Genomic DNA, 20,722 nt, shown 5'->3' on the forward strand with positions numbered 1-20,722 from the left:
CACCCTGGTTACGTCCCGAGTGTTTGACGCAGTTTGCCTGTCAGATGATGCTGTGGGCCGGGAGCGCCTCTTTCACACTCCCATGTATTTACGTACAACAGCGGGTCTCCCAGGAAGGACAAATTAAATGAACACGGCCGATGGAAACGCAGGCCTGTCTGTGATGTAAAAGCCCGGCCCGGATGTTTATTGCACTTATTGGGGAAAAACTATGACTGTTTCAAACGACTGACGATTTGGGATCCCGTTACTCCTTACACTTTTGCGTGCATCCAAACCGGCCAGACATTCATTCATTTATAAGCTGCTGCAACCACAGTCTGGCTTTATCCTTTACTGGAGTCTGCTTTTTCCCCCCCACCAAGTCCTGCAGTGAGGATGGATACCAGGGTGTCTTTTCCCAGTCGTCGGCTGCTGGTACTTCTTTGCACGGCTGCTGCCCTTTTAGGGACCCGGAGCCCTTTGGCTGCAGCGGGGAGAAGCTGCTCGGACACCAGGCAGGTGTACTTGGAGAAGGGGTACAGCACAAGCACCGCTCCGCTGACTCAAATTTCTGGTAAGACGGTTCCTATACCGCAAAGCGGGAATAAATTAAAGCATACAGTTCTCGGGACCCACATAGGGCAGTCTGTAATGATATGATATAAAAATATATATAAAAAAAAAATGTTATATATATATATATATATATATATAGGGAAGGTTTAATTGTAAATTTCAGGGTAGGGTGCAGTTATGTCGCAGCAGAAATGTAGGCGCATCAGCATGGGATAAAAATAACATAATGCACATTAAGGTCAGTGTAAACTCACTGCTCCGCACTGCAAGCATCTTTAAGGGAATATTGTAGCAGGAAATGCCCTATAAACACAAACGCAACAAATCTCTGTAGAAAAGTGATAAAGAAGTACAAGGTGGCTCCAAACTCACTAAACGCCCCAGAGAGCCGTTGTAGGATCACCACGGTGAGTTTTTACCCCCCAAGAGAAACAATGCAGTATGGTTTAAAACAAATTACACCCGCCCCCTCCTCCTCTCTGTGCGGTTTAAATTGGATGATTAAGGGGATGAGCAAATTGCCAACACCGGTGCAACAAAGAACCTCGCCCCTAATTAGTCTTTGCCTACTGGCTCACTGTTAAATCCCTGCATATACACCCATAGGCTCTGTTCACCGCTGATAATCTTATTTTGAGAATGAGAAGATTGGATGCGGATTACAAACACTTAGATTTTGAATAATTTGAAGTTGGTGATGGGGTAGAACAGAGGAGGGGGGTACAAGAAAGTGGATTTTAGATGTTAAATTGTTCAAAATAAAAATGTCTGATCATGTGAGGGTGCAAATGACAGAGTGAAGATGTAGCTTACTTCTTGGAGGTTTAGCTTTGCATGTAAATCAGTGAGCGGATGTGTCTGCTCCTCTCAGACACACATAGAGCTGCTTTTAAAAGTGATTGTGAATAAAATGTATGTTTGAAGTGTTTTTTCCCCCCCTCCTTTTCTTTCACAGCAATTTAGCTTAGTGTGTGAGGCAACTGCAGAATAGATTTTATTTGGTGTGTGTGTGTGCATGTGTGTGTGTATGTTGGGCTATCACTGCCTGAGTCTTGGCTCACTGTCCCGTGGGCCAGGGGAGCAGATGGCTGGGAGAGTGAAGGATGAAGGGAGGCAGTTTAGCAATGGAAATAGAGGGATGAGAGAGGGCTAATAGTGAGAGACACAGGGAGAACAAAAGAGGCAGAGAGGAACATCGGCCAGGGTGGAGTTAGGAATCAGACTTTCGGCTCTATTAACAGGCGCAATATTCATGTCGGATGCAATATGATAGAAACAAAGAATTCAAGGCTTTTGCATATTTTGAGTACTCCTGTGTTATCCCCCCCCCCCCCCCCCCCCATCTCCCCCTCCTGTGTGTGGTTTGCATATATCATTACCTCAGACATATCAAAGACCCAACCTGGGCTGACAAAGAAAGACAGATTGAAGTTGAATAATTCATGCATGGAAATTAAATTTTTTCTACCACGGCGTTATCTTTAATAAGATTTCCCCACTGAATGGACTGACAAGTAGAGGAATTGACTTTCAAACTAAAAAAAAATCAGCTTTGACCTCCATAATGGAAATTGGCCTTGCACTTAATAATACATTTTAGTCATAAAAACAGCACAAAGTGCTTCACAAAACCAAGTGCATATATAAAGTAGAAGCATATAATTACATATAGTTAAAAAAACCCCAAGGGAATCAGATTTCTCACCATAGGTTTAACTGTGGGATCAATCCTTGCTTTCTCTTATGGCCTTTCTTTTATGTTTGTTCCAGGTGAGCACCTGCGGCTCTGTCCTCAGGACTACACTTGCTGCTCCAGTCAGATGGAGGAGACTCTGGCCCAGCAGAGTGAAAGGGACTTCCTCAAAGCAGTTTCAGACAACAGCCAGTTTCTCTTGACCACCTTTACCCAGAGACACCGCAGGTTTGACGGTGAGAGGCTGACACCTTAGTAGTTCTTGTGTTTGTAATGGGAACATTATTTGATTTGAAGCTGATTAAAAGCTAGTTATTACTTTTGATACCATAGTTTGTGAAAAAATGACCCTCCCCAAAATTAAACCAGTGAGTTTTAATTATAAAATGACCTTCCTAATTTAATTCAGATGATACTTCTGCGCTATTAAAATTACAGCTAAATGCTTGAAGCACAGCAAAGCAAATATATTAAAATGCTTGTTACTTATGTAATTTCAGCAACTGTGAGGCATTTTCATACAAGTGGCGACTCACAAGAGACTGATTATAAAACTAGATACAAATCAAGCAACCAGGGCCAAGCTATCCTGCATTTTAGTCTGTAACTTTTTTTTTTTTGCTCTAAATAACATTTTCCATAATGCAGCTAAACACCATATTTAACTGGAGAAAATCCCAGTTGAGGCCTCCCATTAAAAATATATAACCTGCTTGTCTAAGCTGAATTAACTATGATTATGCTGCTATGATTTTGCCAGGGTTATACAGACATAGAAGTCTTTATGAAAAAAGGTTTCACTGGAATTGTAAGACTAGTTTATAATGACTTATAATCTATAAACTTGTATAAAGTTTTTGGAAAACCCAAATATTTTTATAGTGCTCTGTATCTGGGAGATTTTAGCAGTCATTGTTTCAAATAATGCGTCTACAGCTGCAGGTTTGTAGCAGCCACAGTACAGAGCTGAATTTACACTTTCTCCTCCTACCTGCAGTAGACTGCTATCACCCTTCCTCACACTTTTATATAATATATAATGATGAGTCATGTAAAGACGCTTAAGGAGTGGGAGACTGCATATGAGTCTTAAAGATGGATTTTAAATAGAGTACATTTTGTTAAACCCATTTACCAGTGTGCAGGATCTGAGCTGTTAATCTTTCAGGGAAGGGAGGAGGGTGAGGGAGCGCCTACATAGAAACCTGGCCGAGATATTAGAGAAAAAGAGGGTGGGTGACCAGTTTGTAGCTAATCGCTGCTTTTTCTGTCTCTGCACAGAGTTCTTCAAAGAACTTATAGACCTTTCAGAGAAGTCTATGAACCAGATGTTTACCAAGACCTATGGCCTGCTCTTCACCCAGAACGCACACGTCTTCCAAGAGCTTTTCCTGGAGCTTCGCAGATATTATTCTGGTTGGTTTTAACACTCCTTTGTCCACCTTGACAGTCATAGAGATAATTAATGATTTTGGCAAAGATATGTCAGCTAGGTTGGATCAGAGACATTGTAAAATAATTCAATTCAGTTCAGTTCAATTCAGTTTTATTTATATAGCATTAAATCACAACAACAGTAGCTTTAAATTACTTTATACTGTAAGGCAAAGATCCTACAATAAAGAAAAAAGAGAAAGCCCCAGCAGTCATATGACCCCCTATGAGAAAATGCTTTGGTGACAGTGGGAAGGAAAAACTCCCTTTTAACAGGAAGATACCTTCAGCAGAACCAGGCTCAGGGAGGGGCGGGGCCATCTGCTGCGACCGGTTGGGGTAAGGGGAGGAAGACAGGACAGAGACATGCTGTGGAAGAGACCGAAACATTATGAATCACTAAAAATTTAACGCAGAGAGGTGTATAAACACATGCTAACAAAAAAAAAAGCGAGTGAAAAAGGCAACTGAAGAAGAAACACTTAATGCATCGTGTAAATCCCCCAGGAGCATATACTTATTGGAACATAACTAAAGGAGAATTTAGGGTCACCTTATCCAACCCTAACTATATGCTCTATCAAAAATGAAAATTTTAAGCCTAATCTTAAAAGTTTACTCTCATGACTCCAAACTGAAAGCTGGTTCCAAGGAAGAGAGGCATGAATATGCCCATTGAAGGGCATATCCTGGTCAAGAACTACTCAAAGATCCCTCACAGTCTTACTAGAGGTCAAGTTAATGCCATCCAGATTATCTGGTTAGATACTGTATTTGTAATGCTTTTAGGGCCGAGTACAATGGCCTCAGTTTTTATTGAATTTAAAAGTAGAAAATTAGAGGTAATCCAGGTCTTTATTTCTTTAAGACATTCCTACAGTTTAACTAATTAGTGTGTATTATCTGGTTTCATGAATAGATAAAGTTGGGTGTCATCTGCATAGCAGTGTAAATGTATGCTATGCCTTCTGATGATACTTCCTAAGGGAAGCATGTATAATGCAAACAGAATTAGTCCTGGCATAGAACTCTGCGGAACTTCATAATTAACCTCAGTGAATGAAGAGGACTCTCCATTTACATGAATAAATTTAAATGGTCAAATCGTGGCTTTTTAAGTAACAGTGTAAGAACTGCCAGATTAAAGGCCTGTGGTAAATACCTGATTAATAGAAATAGGTTGATCACATTTAAGATTAATGGTAGGAAAGAAAGAAAAAGAGTCTAAATAAATATCAATGGTACTGAAAGTAGCTGCACATAATGCTACTTCTGTGTGATGGTTATGACAAATTTTTTCTTTAATGGTTAAAATTTTATTTGTGATGCTTGCAACAACAGAGCTCTGTAGTACTCTTTCAGTGCTGAAAGAGAAACCTAGAGTTGTTCTTATTTTCTCTAATCACTAATTAATCCCTAATAAATCAGTGATAAAATGTTCTAGCTTGAAAGAGGGTTTTTCATAAAGCAGCAAACTAAGTTTCCAGGATAAATGATTATCTAAATTAGTGAGACATCATTTCCTCTTCAGCTTATGAGTTGTCTGCTTTAAGGTGCACATTTGAGAGTTATAGCAGGTGTCTGTCTTTTTCACAGGAGCTACATTATCCAGAGTCGTATGCAGTGAAGAAGTAAAATAATTAACAAGATAATCGACCTCTGTGGGAGTAGTGTTCTGGTAGCTGCTCTGCTCTGTGTTGGCACAAGGCATAGGAGAAGATGACAGTGGATGAATTATATCCTTTAACCTAGTTACAGTACTTTCATAAATACATTTATTGTGATAAAATCTATATACTACTGCTGTGTAATCCATTGTAAATTTAAATGCTATTAGGAAATAATCAGACAAAAGAGGGTTTGAAGGAAATGCTGATAAATGTTCAGTATAACGCTATATATCAGAAAAAGCTCTAGAGTGGGATTAAGGTGGTGGGTGGGATCTTTTACATTGTGAAAGAAGCCAACTGAGTCTAATAATACATTTAATATGGATGTTAAAATCACCCACAATATTTATTTTATCTGAGCTGAGCACTAAATCAGATAAAAAGTCTGAGAATTCAGACAGAAATTATAAATGATAACAAATATGACTGGTTTATGAGTTTTCCAGCACGGGTGGGCAAGGTGAAGCATCAGGCTTTGAAATGAATTAAAACTCTGTCTGAGTCTTTGGTTGATTAACAAGCTGGAGTGGAAGATTGCTGCCATTCATTACAAGTATCGTTATTACTAAAGGAGTCTGTGGAGTAACACTTTCCCTGGGAGCAGGAAAGTGCAGGAGGGACAGGTGAAAATGCCATGCTACTAGCTAGCTGGCTACAAGTTGAGCTAGCAAATCCCTAAAGAGACAGTGAATACTGTGAATGTAATTAGTGAGTGAATCAACAGAGAGTATGCTTTGGATAAAGCATGTGAAGATTACTCTATGAAAAAAGTTGTTACGTATACGTTTTTAATTAAATTGACAGAAAAACAACAGGAACAGGAAGTGATACATAATCAAAGAGAGAACAAACTGAGAGAAGGAGAATATCACAAATCAACTTTGTACATGGTTTTTAGCAAGTTCTACACATGCAGTTTTAAATTAAATTCAGATAATCCTTGAAAATAACTTCCCTAATAAGTGCACAGTAAGTGACCAAGTGCACAGGGTTGTCAGGCTTGCTGCTGAGTGGACTTTGGTTGGCTCTGCCATATAAAAGAAGGAGATTAGGGATATAATGATGGTTTACTGATCCAAAACACAAATGGCAATCACTAGCTTCCAATCCAAACAACATAGAGGGAAAAATCCACGTTCTATTCCACAGTGTTAAAACAGTAATTTAAGTAACCTGCCTGGCATATGTAGTCTACAGTGGGCTCCAGTACCACCACGAGGAAAGAATGACTGCAGGGAAATGTTTAAAAATACTGATCTCTGTTTAAAGAGGTACAATAATTCCTTCCGACACTGACATTTATGTATAGTTCAGACAGTCCACGTCCATGTTGTGGTAAATCAGCAGTTATAGACAGCAATAAAAAAAGCATCATTGTCTTTTGAGGGGAACCGACATGCCAGGAAAAACTGGAGGAAAAAAGGAGAGCGAGAATTGGATTCCCACAGATGCCAGACCATTTCTATTTTTGTTCCGGATCGTTCTGTTTTTGGCTTCACAGCCGCTCACTGACTCCTCCATCTGCAGGCTGCTAAGTCAGCCTGTCCTTCTCTGCCAAACAGCATGTATGGCTAATTTAAGGCAGTATAGTAGACTACAGATTGGAGATTCACATGCTCATTCTGTAGAAACACTCAAGCAGACAAAACATTATGGATACTATCATGTTCTAAAGCAGAAAACATTTAGTGTTCAGATTTATGTTATCATTAAAAAAAAAAGTGTTCATTTATCAACTGGATTAAGTTTTATTAAATTTTATAAATTTTATGTAGTTTTATAAATTTTTTTGATTACAATATTTTTAACCAAAGTGAGACATGCGACTTCGCTAGAGTGTTATTTAAAGAAGCAAGGACAGAGTTTGCTCTAAAATCTCCATCTTTCCCCCAAAACTGTTGTTTCTCAAATGCATCAAAAATTATTAAGTGAGATATTTAAAGCAATGTCAATCAGACTTCTCCATAGCTTGTACTGTGTGTTTAGCCAAGGAGAAAAACACTTTAGTAAAACAATCAGGTATTTATAAAAGTATTTTTCTGTACTTTCCTTCAAAAACCTTGGAATTTTAATGCACACACTTCAGCAGTTAGTCATTTGTATGCTGAATGCAAAATAAACAGCGCATATAAATATTGAGAATGTTTTTTTGTCCTTCTAGCTGTTCAAATATGGCCGCACTTACCAAACTAATTTATCTGATGGTTTTTATAGCTTAACATAGCTTTTATTGGAAGAAGATGAGAGAAATCTGTCTTTAAATACTCTCCAACAGCATTGTCGTGGTGAGATCCATTCTAACTGCAGTGACTCTTTTTCGAAGCATTTATCAGATAAGAAAAAAAACCATATTCTTATATAGTATAACTGTTACTCTATTGTTCACAGGGGGAAGTGTGAGTCTGGCAGAAGTTCTGTCAGATTTCTGGTCCAGACTTGTGGAGCGGGTCTTCTCTCTGGTAAACCCCCAGTATCAGTTCAGTGAGGACTACCTAGAGTGTGTCAGCAAGCACGCCGAACAGCTGCAACCATTTGGGGATGTCCCTCGCAAACTTCGTGTACAAGTGTGTATATAGTAAAATCTACAGAGCTCATATATACTGTACTTATATAGCAGGATGGCAAAGGGGGACCCTAATCTGTTATCTTTGGTTTGACATTCAGGTGTCGAGGGCTTTCATAGCAGCCAGAGCGTTATCTCAAGGGCTTGCCACTGGTCGGGACATTGTCAACAAAGCAACAAAGGTGAGTGGCTCTTATTCAGCATCTCTTCATGCTTATCTTGAGTGGAATATTTAATACCAAGATGGCATTGATGATATTCTGCTGTCTAAAGCATACTGGCAAGCAATTATATGGTAAATGGATGTATTTATATAGCGCTTTTACTAGTCCCTAAGGACCCCAAGGCCCTTTACATATCCAGTCATCCACCCACCCATTCACACACTGGTGATGGCAGCTACATTGTAGCTACAGCCACCCTGGGGCGCACCGACAGAGGCGAGGCTGCCGGACACTGGCGCCACCGGGCCCTCTGACCACCACCAGTAGGCAACGGGTGAAGTGTCTTGCCCAAGGACACAACGACTGAGACCGTCGGAGCCGGGGCTCAAACCAGCAACCTTCCGATTACAAGGCGAACTCCCAACTCTTGAGCCACGATCGCCCCTGCGATCCTTTCATTATGTTCTTGTTTAAACGGCTAGTCACTCAAAAACACAATAGTTAGTCTAGACTTTATAGAGTAATCCTGTTTATTAGATTATCAGACATTTAATCTAAACTTTGAAGCAAAAACAAAATCATCTTGTTACCAGCAGGAAGTGAATCATTATCCAGACAAGTCCACACTAAACTGCTGGCCCTGTAGTGTGAACTGGTAACTGAGTAAATTAGTTTTTCTAAACATAACTTTGAAGTTCTTCAGCTGTGGTTGACTTTTGGAGCTGCAAATATGTAAAACCGCTTTGTTAAGTAATGGTCATTGTGTGTTTATGTATTTAATCCATTTTATTCTGTCCTTTGCTTTCAGTTAACTGCAGATTCAGAGTGTGTGCGTGGCCTGATGCGTCAGTGGTACTGCCCACTGTGTCGAGGTATGCCCTCCGTGCGCCCCTGCCGCTCATTGTGCCTTAACGTGATGAAGGGCTGCTTAGCCAATCAGGCTGACTTGGACACCGAATGGAACAATTTCATTGGTGGGTGATGGAGTATCTTTATATGTGATTTCATAGGTAGTGGATGGCACATTTTAAAAAGCTAAAGTTTTTGAAGAACCTGATTTTCAGCATCATTTTTAGATCTTTAAGCATAGGAGAGTCAGCGTCTAAGCACTTTGAATTATTCTCATCATAATTAAACCAGACATCCCAAAAAGTAGCATCCTTTCTTGTGCCCCTGTCACTCATTTACTTTCACGTCCTTTTCCCTAATGAGTTCCTCCTCCATTAATCATTCATGCCTCTCTGCTCCTTCACAATTGATCTGTCTTCCTGTGTTTCCTTTCTCCTTTCATCAAACCCATACATTCCCTCTATTTTTTCTTTTCATCTGGAGTGCTTCCTCTTACCTTTCATCGCTCCATCCATGCCTGCTGAACTCAAAACCATTTTACCCTCATGCAGCCTTTTGTCTGACCACCATTCTCCTCTCTTTTTCACGCTTTATATTGTGACAGCTTGCTTCTTTATTTTACTGAACACCCCTTAAAGACATGTAAATCACACTCTTTTAGCTGGTTGGCCAGGGGGGAGATTCCAGACACACCACTGTCTTGACATTCATCAGGCTCTACAGAAGCCCACCTACACACAGTTTTTTTCTTCTTCTGTATATTACCTGAAAGTGAGAACTAAAGTCAAAGCAAACTTTATCACCCTACCATCTCTATGTTTTTCAGATGCTCTGTACCAGGTTTCAGAGAAGCTGGAGGGGCCTTTCAACATGGAGCTTGCAGCCGACTCTATCTCTGTAAAAGTGTCAGAGGCCATTATGCACATGCAGGAAAACAGTGTCAGCATCTCCAGCAAAGTAAGAAAGCACAGCAGACGATCAGTACATAAAAATGAAAACCAAATGAGCATTGTTATATTTTTTTATTGCTTTCCGAGAGTTTGGCAATTGTGAATCAATCGAGTGAAATGTTAACTGAACCTTTGAGAGGACATGCAAATGATCTTCTTCGATATTCAAGCAAAAGCTGTAATCTTAATTATTGTTTAATTTCATTTTTAATCTTTCTAATGAGACAGCATGCAGTAAAGATGAGAACATGATAGCCTCGGAGTATGATTAAAACATGGCAGACATCCCAGGAGTGAATCCTCCAGAGAGACACCCACGTCTTGTTAGAAACAGAGAAGCTCCTGGTTTGTGTTGGTAGTGCTTTAAGGAACAGACAGCTCTCTGCTTTACAATCCAGCTTTGTGCGACTGCACTCTAATAGAGCGTGACTGTTGAGGTTAGCGGGAGCTTTTTCAACATTGTTCAGTTACAACATTTTTGTCTGTAGACGTCATTGACTCTTTTCCCCAGAAATCAAAGGTCCCTGGTGTTTTTTTAAGCTTTAATTCAAAACTTACATCAAAGCTACCTTTTTTCTCTTAGAAGAAAGCACTGAGCCTTTTGCACTTATTCTTTAGGTGTTGTTAGAAGAAATTCTACGAAATCACATATTAGTTCGAGAATATACAGTTTTCTTGACACAACATAGAAGAATCATCTTAATCTTAAAACTGCTCTTGCTGTGTACCTCAGGTGTTCCAAGGCTGTGGAAACCCCAGGCCAGCTCCAGCAAGGTCCAAACGCTCGCCCAAAGAGTCCGGGGGCAACAGGAGGCCTTTCCGCACCTACACTCCTGAAGAGAAACCCACCACTGCTGCAGGCACCAACCTGGATCGATTGGTAAGGAGCAAACAGCACGGTGACGTGGTACCAGTAGGAATTCTTAATCTTGGGTTGCACTTACCTGTCAATAAAGGTAAAAAAAAAGAAAAGAAATCAGCTAAGGCCTAAAATTATTGTATTTCTGCTGTATTTGCCATTTGGTGCTTGCTAAGTACCATCCATTGGCCATTTAGTGCTTTTTCACTAAGAGAGACAAAGTGCTTACATTGAAACCAGATAAAACCCTTTGAAGTGGTTCGAGATGCTGATGAATGACTGTTTTTGGTGGGTTCATGATAAGTGCCACTTTTCACATGTTACAGTGAGCAATTTGGAACATTGTTGATACAGAAATAGATACTACTTGTTTTAATGGTGCACAATTTACCCTTTTGTGTTGAGCATTCTTTAAATATATCAGGAAAAAACTGTAAGAATGTCGCACATGTTTGCTCTGCACATGAATCTGATTCAGATCAAGAGGGGGAAAAAAAGGGAAAAAAAACCCCCAAAACACTAAAATAAGTCAGAGCGACTAATAACAGAGAGTCCTGTGGTTAGAACCCAGACAGAATTTCTGTGAATAGTGTGGTCTTGCAAGATAGAAATGCCTAAATAAAAAGAGCTTCAGATCAGAGCACAGACGAAGGGGGTATTAGATATTTATATCTGTTTATAAGACTGAAAAGAAATGTCGTTTAAGAGCTGACCCAGAAGCAAAGCTGTATTAGGTTTTTACCTTTACCCAGCATCAGCCCTGCAGCTTTCATACAAAGATACTTTAAAACCATGTCTGAGTCATAGCCAGTTTCCTTCCACCTCCACACAGGTTACCGAGCTGAAAGAGCGACTGCGGCCCATGCGGGGCTTCTGGGTGTCCCTCCCACACACCATCTGCAACGATGAGAAGATGGCTGCCGACGTCACTAATGAGGACCGCTGCTGGAACGGGCAGACCCGGGGGAGGTGAGCGAGATCAGAGCAAAAGGCTGCTGAGGGGAGGGTCTGTACAGGCGGAGGAGGAGGAGTGAGTGAGTGATGGTGCAGAGGTGGAAGGATGCAACAGATGGAACTGAGTTTATTTAATTATGCCACCGCCACTCACCCACATGTTCTCTACCTGGGTCTGCTTGTTCTGTGTACATACCAATGAATCAAGCTCATTTGAGAAGAAACACTAGTGAGTGTGTTACACAGAAAGAGGGGAACTGATTGTCCACCGTCATCAGTCAGCATTTTATATAAAAGCACATCCATCTTCAGTCACAAACCAGATGTGCTGGCTGTGCTATAATTATCTTGTATTATCACATATACAATAAGTGATAATAACTGTGAAATGTCCTTTGGGCATTCCAGATTGTAACTTTAAAAATATATATGGTGCAGCTAACTGTCTTATAAGCAAAAAGTGATACATGCATTATTAAAAATTCAATAAAGCTTGACATAAAACAAACCAATAGCTGCTGAAACATTGTGCTCTGTACCGAAAATGTCAGCCCAGTGGTCCAGGCAGCCACATGAAACCAGAGTCAGTGGGATTAATCCTCTGGGGACTGTTAGTGTCTGTACAAAATGTCACAGCAATCCATCAGATGATGACTGCTGAGATGTTTCTGTCTGGACTAAAGCAAAGGGACTGATTGGCCATAACCATCTCTAGAGCCTAGCCATTAAAGATTTGATTACAACGGGTATCACTGCACATAAACCTTTAGTGTTCTTAAGGAAATTAAATAGCAGAGAATAAGCTACTATGTATGTGAATGCCTCTTTGTGCGTATGCTCAGGTACCTGCCAGATGTGACAGGTGACGGTTTGGTGAGCCAGATCAATAACCCTGAGGTGGAAGTGGATATTGCACGTCCAGATGTGAGGACCAGGCAGCTGATCATGGAGCTGAGGGTGGTGACCAATAAACTGAGGCATGCTATGAGTGGACAGGACATGGACTTCATGGACAGTGAGTGTTCCTAAAATTTTGACTTGATATTCTTATATCTGCTCCATATTTCAGATGAAAATGTGCTTTTCCTGTTTCAGGTGAGGAAGGCAGTGGCTCAGGAGGTGGAGATCATGGCGAAAGGTACAATCATGACTGGCCAGGTTATGGGCCTTACTCTCCACCCTACACCAAACCCTCAAATAACCCCGCCTCCAACCCTGCAAAGCCGCCTCGAGGCCGAGACAGAAACGGGTCCAAGTGGAACAGAAACAACGGGCAGGGACGGGTTCGATCTGCAGCTGGTCTGCTCTCTTTCTCCCCGTTTTCTTTGTTGCCTCTGCCTTTTGTGGTCACTGCTGCCACCATGTGGAGATAGCTGGTTATTAAAGTGTGGAAGTGAGGGGAAAATTTCTGTCATGCTGGAGTCTAAAGCACATTATTAAGAAAATAATTGCCATTCCATTCGGTTACACCAGCATTAAACAACAGTAAAAACAGACTAATTCAGCAATAATCAAAAACCTGTTTACAGCACTGAATATTTTTCCTACTCCCCAAGCAACTAATGAGAAATAAAACACACTGATAATTAAAAACACAACTTAAAAATATCATCTTTTATTTTTTTAGTGTCATGTTTGACTGATTGGCTTTAGATGCTGAACGGTGTGCAGTGCTGGGAGTCTTAAGGGGAACAAAGGAATAAACTTCAAATGAATTGGCAGGATGTGTGGGTGATGGCGGTGACCACTTGGTGGTCTGTGAGGTAGAGATTAGCCGTGCCCATAATTACTATGTAGTTTCAGTGAGCAGCTGATTTAACGTACATTTGTTTGCTGCTTCTCTCTTTAAATTAAGTTTCAGTACATTGGAGTTCAGTTTAGCTGTGGTTCGTTTAATTAATTTTTCCATCTTTTTAAAGCAGTAAGATAAAGTTTTTTAAATTAAAGCGCCATACTTTGGCTTGGAAACATTTGAAAAAGGCAAAAGTGTGACTCTTGAAACCAAACAATGGGCTGATTTTGAATGTAAAAGCTCAAACCAAGTTGGGTTGCTTATATCAGTGTAATGTATTGCTGTTTTTAATTTATTTGTAATATCATATTTTGTTTTATTATTATTTCAAGACAATGGCTGTGTGTTTTCTTCTAATGTAAGTTTGTCTTTCAAGTTCTCTGGTGGTGAAAAAAGGGAAAAATCAAGTTGTATTAATACTTTTTTGTAAACCAGTCATTTTAAAATATTATCCTATACATCAGAACACTTATTATCAGCTGTAGTTTTCTGGCTTCTTTACTTCTAAACAGAGAGGGGTAAAGAGCATCATGTGTGAGTGTGTGCGTATGTGTGCGTTTGCGTGATCGTTTTATAATGTTTGTTATATGTGCCGGTCTTGTTGAGAGGATGCTGGGACCTTTTTTAATAGTATGCTTTTGTACTTATTTTTCCTAAAAGCAACAAAAGTTGTTGAAAACAGTCGGTGAGCACGCTACGTATTGTAACGTTGGACTGAATGGTTTCAGAGAGAAAAATGATGTCAGAACTTAGATGATGGTTCTTAATTTTCATGTGCTGTTTTAATGAAGATAAAATCAAAGAGTTTTCTAGACAAAGCTTGTGAGGAGTTGTCATCAGGAAAGAGGAGAAGAAAAGATTAGTTTAACATTCTGGGAAGTGTGCTTAGCTTGCAAAGTGTAAAATGATAAGTTTACGATTTAGAAAACAACAAAAAGACGGATTCAGCAGCTGATTAGTTTAAAACAAAGTAACTAGCTTGGATGAGAAAATCTATATACAAGGAATGGTTGAATTTGCAAATTAACATATTTTAACTTTTTTAATTTGTGGTAAATGGACTGGTTCTTATATAGCGCTTTTCCACTCTTCTGAGCACTCAAAGCGCTTTACACAACTTGTGCATTCACCCATTCACACAAGCACAACTGACATTCACACAAATTCATACTCCGATGAATGCATCGGAGAGCAATTTCGGGTTAGTATCTTGCCCAAGGATATTTGGCATGCAGACTAGGGGAAGCCGGGAATCGAACCACCAACCTCCCGATCAGTAGATGACCTGCTCTACCACCTGAGCTACAGCCACCCTTGTGCAAAAATAATTGATCATTTTACACGGGTTACATACTGATTGTTTATTGGCATGAAGAAATTGACAGATCTGCTAATAAAAATGCAATCTTTGCCAAGAAATAGACCAACACACACTTACCAGCCACTTCATAAAGTATATCAGTTCAGTTGTTGATGGAAATATCTGCCTAGCTAGTCACGGCAGGTATGTAGACATGTTAAAGATGACCTGGTTAATTTCCACCTGCAGCAGACTGGGTAAGAATTAGTGTTTTAAGTGACTTTGAACATGGCATGGTTATTTATGTTAGATGGGCTGGTCTGAGTATTTCAGAAACTGCTGATTCACTGGGGATTTTCCCCACACAACCATCTCTAGGGTTTACAGAGAATGGTTTGGCAAAGAGAAAATATGCAGTGAGTGGCAGTTCCCTGGGACAAAATACGTTTTTGATGGCCTGAGGTCAGAGGAGAATGACCAGATGCATTCAATCTTGAATCAGATGGTCTATAGTAGCAGTAGACCACACTGAGTGCCACTCCTCTCAGCTAAAAATGGGGAACTGAAACTATGATTCATGTGGACTGACCAAAATTGGATAATAGAAAGATTGCCTGGTTTGATGATCAGATGAAGATGGTTTGGTCAGAATTTGGTGAAAACAAGAACATAGAGCACCTTTGGGATGTGGTGGAACAGGCGATTAGCATCATGTGTGTGCAGCTGACTAATCTGCAGCAACGGTGTGATGCTGTATTAAGAATTTATCCAAAACCTTCCTTAAACTATGTTGCAAATAATTAAGGTAGTTCTCAAGGTTCCCTGAAGTTGTAACCTATGAAGTGGCCAGTGAGTGTATAACCTCGGTATCAATTTGTACACTTTACTTTTCAGCATCTTTAAAGTAACATTTTCTTAAACATTATGTGTTTTGTAAAGTGAACATTGACAATGTTTCTCACTTTCTAGCTTTTATGCTAAGCTGCTTGCTTTAGGTCCACCTTAAAAAAAGCAAATGAGCACAGTTTCCAAAATGCTCAACTATTTCCAGGAGATGATGAAAGTGACTGAATAGAACAGCTGGGGAGACAAGAGAATATAAGAGAATGTATAGATGCTGCAAAAGGACACTTAAATTGAAGAGAAATTGTAAAATCCCATTTGCTTGTAACAGAATTAAATCTACTGAGGTGGAAATATGCCTGTAAAATAGAAGTATGATCTAGAGAAGGATTTCCTTTCATAACATATCCATTTTACACCAATTACCAACTGTTTCCAACTGCTTTGAAAATGCTCAATGGATAACAGGAACTGTGTAATGCTAACATATTAGTATGGACCAAATTCTCTGAGGACTGTTTCCAGCACTTTGTTGAACAAAACGCAAACAAAATGCCAGCATGTGAAGGTGGCTATGTTAATTTGAAATGAAAGCCTTCAGCAACAGTAGGAACCGCGGCTAAGACTTCACCACACACAGCATTATATTGCACAAAAAAAATGACAAAGTGTTTCACAGTATTTTAAAAGCAACAGTGTTTTAATCATGTGCTTTCAGTGCTCAGCAGTCAGACAAGTCTGTGATGGCTGCAGTATTTCCATTCAATTTTAGGAAAGTTGTTTTTGAGTCCGAACTCACATCCATTCCTGCAACTCACATTCCTTCATGGTGAAAGTATAGCACAACTTTTTTTTCTTCATGTTGTTGTGACAGTTTTTTGGTATCAAACAAGTGACATTTTTTTTTGCTTCATTAAAAAACTGAAGAAAAAGATGTTGATTCTTTAATTTTTTTAAGGTAATTATATTTAATAACAGCCAAAATACAAAAACTAAACAACACATGCTTTAGTTACAGAATATTTCCATGTTCAGGCTTAGATCATATGCACAAGTCACCAGCTCAACAAAAAGAACAAAGAAGACATAAGAAGACTGCAGAGAACAAGCAAGTGATCCAAAGTGGACTACGAAAAAACAAATCCAAAACAAGAAACAAAGTCACTGAGGTAAACATGAAGACAAGAACAGATACAGGACAGTAAACTGGAAGGCAAACAAGAAGTAGAACAGGACAGACTGACAACTGACAAATGGAAAGAGAACTACATCATTTAATAATACTAAAGCAAATGTTTACTTCTGTCTCAGCTCCTATAAATACATGGTAGAGACCTTTCCTATTTCTCTGATTTGTGCCTCATTGTCTCCTCTATCCTCCTGCTGCGATCTGGAAATCAGTATCAGTTTACCATAGTAAAGGATATCTCACTTCCTAAACTGCATCTGGAGGGCACGGAAGAGAAGAAAGCTTTTTTTCCTTTGCATGTGACCTTCACCACTCCTCTTTGAAAGATTAGGTAGCATCTTTTCTTTCTGTGTGAGAGGGTAAAACTTACCTCAGTGAAACACAAGAAAACAAACTGGATTAAGTATGAACAAAGATTAGCAGCTAGTGAGATGGTTTACAGTTTATGCTGTGAAGTTTAATTTAGAGCCTGAAATTGCCATTTAATTTAAAAGAGGACAAAATGAAACAGAAGCAAAACACTGAAGTGCAGGAGCTACAATTGAGAGCGCACAGGTGTGTCATTTATGGGAGCTGAATATCCAAACAGGCTTGTCCTCTTTATCCATTTTTTTCAGTTATTTAAGATGATCAGATTTTCTGCCTTTCACTGTTTTGTGTGTGATTAAAAAAAGGAGTATGTTTATAAGGTTTGACTGTGATTGTTATGCATGTAGTGAACATCTGCAAATTACTGTGCGTATGACTACAGTAATATAAAACTCTTCCATGCTGATTATGACAATTTAACAGAATGAAAAATTAACACTGCCACAAAATATGTAAATTTGCATTTACTTGAAATGCATGAAAAATGACCACTCTTAATTAATTAGCTGGGCATTCAAAACATTGTATCTTCCTTCTACTGGCTAGAAATAAAAAAAATGTTTGGTAGTCTCTCCTTTTTTTGTTATGTAGCCAAGATGCTGAGCATTTGAGGTGAGACATAATCAACTTTCCACACCATGTTGGTAAGTGCACTTGCACACATACAACAGAAAGTGTTAAGTCGGGAAATAAACAACAAAGGAAAAAGAGGGAGACAGAAATGAAAAGGGGAAAATGCTGGAAAAGTGTAAACATGCAAATAAATTGGGTGACAAAACAAACAAAAACCAAAACAATAAAAAAATAAATCCTAACACACCATAAAATGATCAGATAATTCTGTGCTGATAGTAGAAAATATAAAACAACAGCTTGCCATGGAAGCCTCAGTGTTGTTCTTAAACCTTCAAGGTGTCCTTAAGGTTTGCCCTTTAGCCTTTAAGGGGCGCTGTCTCTGTGTTTGGAGTTCCATTATCTGAGAACTTCTTCTTATGATCAATGCAGTGGATGCACCCACGCTTACAAAAAGAAATAAGGACAAGGGTCAGTATGACAGTTCACAGACAAGTTTGTAAAAAGTAAAGAATTCATGAAAAATATTAACTGTTTCAACTGTTCATTGTACATTCAAAAATCCTCATCTATGCCACATTTAAGTGCTTTCAGACTGCAGAAATTTGCTTTTTCTATTTAAAGTATTCACAATTTAGGAAGAATGCTAAGAGTAATGCTTACAACTGCCGGAAAAAAAAAACAAAAAAAAACAAAAAAAAACAAAAAAAAACTGCTTTTACTGCTTTGTTGGAAGATTACCGAGAGACTGATTTGACACTGCTGATGCTATGAACTGTATAGCTATCAGCTCAGTGAACTTTTAAAACAACATTTTACAGGTATTCTGTATTTCTTGTTACCTTCCACAGTAGGAAGCCTAAAAAGGCCAACAGCAGCAGCAAAGACATGACTGTCAGGAGGATTATCCACCACGCAACTTTGACCAGGAATTCAGTCTTTCTCTCAAGGAACACTGTCAGTTTTGCCTGTGGACATTTAGATAATAATAATAATAATAATAATAATAATAATAATAATCAGACCCAAAACAACAGTACAGTATGTCTTCAGATGCACAAATCCTAGAAGGCTGTGACTTTCTGTCCATCTTAGACTGTTACAAACATTTTTTTAATGTAATTGTTATAGTACACTGAACTCAAAGGTAGCTCTATTAAAGAGCAACTGCTCATGTGAGTAATTTAACAAAATTGGTCTTAACAAACAAACAAACCTATTTTTTTTTTTTTTTTTTTTTTTTTTTACCTTTGTCCTGAGTTTTTCTGGTTTAAGTCCAATGTTCTCTGGAGCGTTGGTTAGAGTCAGAGTTGCATCAACAACAATGAGAAGATAGTTTAAAGAGCTGTAATCCTAAATGGAAGAGAAAAACTGAATAAGATACTGGTGACATGCTGCTAAGTAAGGCTGGAAATGGGTAACAGAGTGAGAAACAAGTCCATGTGAGTGTTTTGTAGAAATAAGAATCTACACTAAATTATTGTTTAATTGCCATGAAGGTTTCTAATGGTTTTAATTTGTTCCTAAGTATTAGCCTACTCACAGGTAGGGATGGGTATCGTTTAGGTTTTATCCGATACCGGTGCCAAACCGGTACTTTTGAAACGGTGCCGGTGCTTAAACGGTGCTCGAACCGGTGCTTAAAGAATGGAGAACACACACTTTGTCCAAAAACCTCTCATGTTCAGCTGGTTTTTTGTAAAAAGATAACAATGTTAGCCTTTTCTGCAGCTATAGGGGATTTATGGCATCACTCTTGGCTGGAAGCAGTGCTTAAACAATGGAAAAAAACACATTTTTTTCTTTGGTCATTTTAGCCTTTTTGGCCAGGGTGAAGGGAGTATCTGCCATCAAACAAGACGACAGCTGCATGTAGCTATGATGATGTTTGCTAGTTCGCCTTACATGCATTAATGTAATAACGTGGTTAGCCAACTCAACGTAAATTACACATGAACAACATTAAGCTCCTCACGCAGAGAAGAACGGCTGCTGCCATCATCATCCTCATCATTTCTGCTACACTGGCAGGGCTAGGGGCCAGGACTCTCCTCTTCGTGTTTTTGGGGGATGTTGCTAACTCCAGGTCCAAAAAAAAAAAAAAAAAAAATGCTATACGTCGCCAGTTGTTTCATCAGATTCGAGGTGTTACCTCCTTTGCACAGTATCCGCTTAAAGCACTTGTTGCAGGCTGCTGAGTTTGCATCTTTTGCTGTGAAGTACAGCCAGACTTTTGACCGCTTCGCCTTGGGCATTTTTAATCTGTAGCTCTGCTCTAAAAGGACGTACGTACCTGGTCCCGCCTACTACGCTCGCAAACGTAAAACGATTGACTAGAATCCAAGGTGTGTGACATCTCAGGGAAAAAGGCACCGAAATGTGCGCTGCTTTTCGGTCTGGTTACTACCGTTTATGTCAGAACCAATGGCACCGGATACCGGTACCCATCCCTATTCACAGGACCACAACTGTGTAAAATAATCAGAGGCGTTGCATTCACTTCCCTCATAGTAAAAGGCTTTCAAAAAAATTTCTTAAGTAGGCTTTATTCCTGTCTGTCCTTGCTCACTTTGTTGGTGATTTTTAGTGTTTAATGGTAATTTACAGGATGAACTGGCATTATAGCATTAATGACCACTCAAAGCGCTTTTACACTACAATCAGCATTTTACCTTTTCATATATATTCATGCAAAATGTATCTACTTTGCTTTTATACCTCAGGTAGATTTAGAATCACCAATTAAACTAAGACGTAAGCTGAAGACAAAGAACCCAGAGGAAACTTCACACAGAAACGCCAAAGACCATGAAATCTGAGCCTAGAATTTTCTACCATGAGTCCAGTACTACACTAAACACTACAACACTGTGTCACCTCTGGAAATAGAGGTTTCTATATGAGCTACTATGTACACCAGCTAGTGTCTAATTTTGATAGTATTCCGATTAGAGGGGGGGAT

The 20,722-nt window shown here is 39.3% G+C and overlaps 2 protein-coding genes across 4 annotated transcripts in view; one reads left to right on the forward strand and one right to left on the reverse strand.

Annotated features, from left to right (window-relative positions):
- The first annotated feature begins 22 nt into the window (after window positions 1-22).
- On the forward strand, window positions 23-16,561 carry gpc2 (glypican 2). Its single transcript, XM_085245475.1, has 11 exons — window positions 23-556; window positions 2,329-2,487; window positions 3,533-3,667; window positions 7,744-7,919; window positions 8,020-8,100; window positions 8,891-9,056; window positions 9,758-9,888; window positions 10,615-10,761; window positions 11,573-11,709; window positions 12,537-12,709; window positions 12,790-16,561. The coding sequence occupies exons 1-11, from the start codon at window positions 379-381 to the stop codon at window positions 13,065-13,067; spliced, it is 1,761 nt and encodes a 586-aa protein (XP_085101601.1). The 5' UTR covers window positions 23-378; the 3' UTR covers window positions 13,068-16,561.
- The window catches only part of LOC146582614 (integrin alpha-6-like), a 16,731-nt gene continuing 12,563 nt past the window's right edge, over window positions 16,555-20,722 (reverse strand). For all 3 annotated transcript variants that reach the window (XM_085245446.1, XM_085245455.1, XM_085245463.1), the window contains 3 exons: window positions 19,009-19,113; window positions 18,603-18,728; window positions 16,555-18,206 (listed from right to left, as the gene is read on the reverse strand). In XM_085245446.1, coding sequence (XP_085101572.1) covers window positions 18,120-18,206; window positions 18,603-18,728; window positions 19,009-19,113 — 318 coding nt within the window. In that variant the 3' untranslated portion in view covers window positions 16,555-18,119. The remainder of the gene's footprint in view (window positions 18,207-18,602; window positions 18,729-19,008; window positions 19,114-20,722) is intronic.

The sequence above is a fragment of the Mchenga conophoros genome, linkage group LG2 (genome assembly GCF_057382185.1).
Source record: "Mchenga conophoros isolate Kocher_MC1m ecotype Shallow Benthic linkage group LG2, M_conophoros_male_GT1.1, whole genome shotgun sequence".
NCBI lineage: Eukaryota > Metazoa > Chordata > Actinopteri > Cichliformes > Cichlidae > Mchenga > Mchenga conophoros.